The sequence below is a fragment of the Lytechinus variegatus genome, chromosome 13 (assembly GCF_018143015.1).
Source record: "Lytechinus variegatus isolate NC3 chromosome 13, Lvar_3.0, whole genome shotgun sequence".
Taxonomy (NCBI): Eukaryota; Metazoa; Echinodermata; class Echinoidea; order Temnopleuroida; family Toxopneustidae; genus Lytechinus; species Lytechinus variegatus.
Window position 1 is genome coordinate 5,414,331 of NC_054752.1, and position 1,939 is coordinate 5,416,269.

Below are 1,939 nucleotides of genomic sequence, written 5' to 3' on the forward strand. Positions count from 1 at the left end.
CCTTACAAACATTACTGGTGATTGCCTGATGTGTGTCATTCATCTCGTATGCATATGAAGCTTACTCAATCCATAACAATAATCACTGTCCGACTTGAAAACTAAAGCTGACATTCAACGAAAAAAAGTTTTAATGCGGCCTCCTGCCCATGATTCCAGTGTTCACTCAATGATTTCATTTTACATGGATGTCATAGTCCAAATGTCCTTCTCCATTCAAGAATGTAGAGTTTCTGCTATCGGCTATGTGTAAACGTCCTGCCAATCGTTGGGATTGATAACAGATCAATTGTGATTCAGCTCCTCACCTGATCCACGGTATCACTGTTTGCTTATATGTTTCGACGTGGTTGGAGCTCCAGAAGGGTCCACGAATATCATTTGCATATAACAGTCAATTATAAATGAAGTAGAGTCCATATAACTGTTTCCGGTGAATCTCATACACATAACTTAATCTCTGCTACCAAGTATCACACAAATCATAGGCACACAGAACTGCACTGTATCCCCACTAATAGCAGGTACCGACTTTCAAGTGCTCTAGCCCTGTCCATGTGCCCATAACAGCGGTCAACTTAAAAGGCCGATTGTTCAGTTTCTTTTCACCACTCCGTCCCCTTGCATATAACGACAGGTTTTTGTTTTGTCTCTACAATAATGACACTGCTTTTCCACCACTCTGCTTCTCCAAGTCTCATCACGGGTGTCTCCCGACTTTCGCTCTGCAACCTAGCATTTTGGTCTAAGCGGCTCTGCCATGCCATATCTGTCCTGCTGTCTCCATGGCCAAGCTCCGCCTTCACAGCCCTGCTGTTCTCATCCCTCTGCTCTGCCCTCACAGCCCTGCTGTCTCCATGGCTCTGCTCTGCCGTCACAGCCCTGCTGTCTCTCTGGCTCTGCTCTGCCGTCACAGCCCTGCTGTCTCTCTGGCTCTGCTCTGCCGTCACAGCCCTGCTGTCCCCATGGCTCTGCTCTGCCGTCACAGCCCTGCTGTCTCTCTGGCTCTGCTCTGCCGTCACAGCCCTGCTGTCTCCCTGGCTCTGCTCTGCCGTCACAGCCCTGCTGTCTCCCTGGCTCTGCTCTGCCGTCACAGCCCTGCTGTCTCCCTGGCTCTGCTCTGCCGTCACAGCCCTGCTGTCTCCCTGGCTCTGCTCTGCCGTCACAGCCCTGCTGTCTCCCTGGCTCTGCTCTGCCGTCACAGCCCTGCTGTCTCCCTGGCTCTGCTCAGCCGTCACAGCCCTGCTGTCTCCCTGGCTCTGCTCTGCCATCACAGCCCTGCTGTCTCCCTGGCTCTGGTACCTGCTGTATAGTCAATACTGCAAGTAATTGCACAGCTCGTTGATTGAAGTTGCCAGTACCTGATGTGTTAGGTACTGCTAGGTGTACTGCTGCTAATGGTCAGTACCTGCTATGTTAGGTACTGCTGGCTGCACTGCTGCCTGTTGATTGTAGTGGTCAGTACCTGTTGTGTTAGGTACTGCTGGCTGCACTGCTGCCTGTTGATTGTAGTGGTCAGTACCTGTTGTGTTAGGTACTGCTAGCTGCACTGCTGCCCGTTGGTTGTAGTGGTCAGTACCTGCTGTGTTAGGTACTGCTAGCTGTACTGCTGCCCGTTGGTTGTAGTGGTCAGTACCTGCTGTGTTAGGTACTGCTGGCTGCACTGCTGCCTGTTGATTGTAGTGGTCAGTACCTGTTGTGTTAGGTACTGCTAGCTGCACTGCTGCCTGTTGATTGTAGTGGTCAGTACCTGTTGTGTTAGGTACTGCTAGCTGTACTGCTGCCCGTTGGTTGTAGTGGACAGTACCTGCTGTGTTAGGTACTGCTATACATTTAGCTGCATTGATGCACATGGGTTGTACTACCACCGACTCACTGCCTGCTCCCTCTCAGCATCCAGTTCTCCTAGCTTCCTTCCCGTAGCTCAGCTCTCCTTGTT

At 51.1% G+C, this 1,939-nt stretch overlaps 1 protein-coding gene across 1 annotated transcript; it reads right to left on the reverse strand.

Annotated features, from left to right (window-relative positions):
- Positions 1-605: 605 nt before the first annotated feature.
- On the reverse strand, positions 606-1,271 carry LOC121426601 (circumsporozoite protein-like). The gene has a single exon (XM_041622957.1). The coding sequence runs from the start codon at positions 1,269-1,271 to the stop codon at positions 606-608; it is 666 nt and encodes a 221-aa protein (XP_041478891.1).
- Between the last annotated feature and the right edge of the window lie 668 nt (positions 1,272-1,939).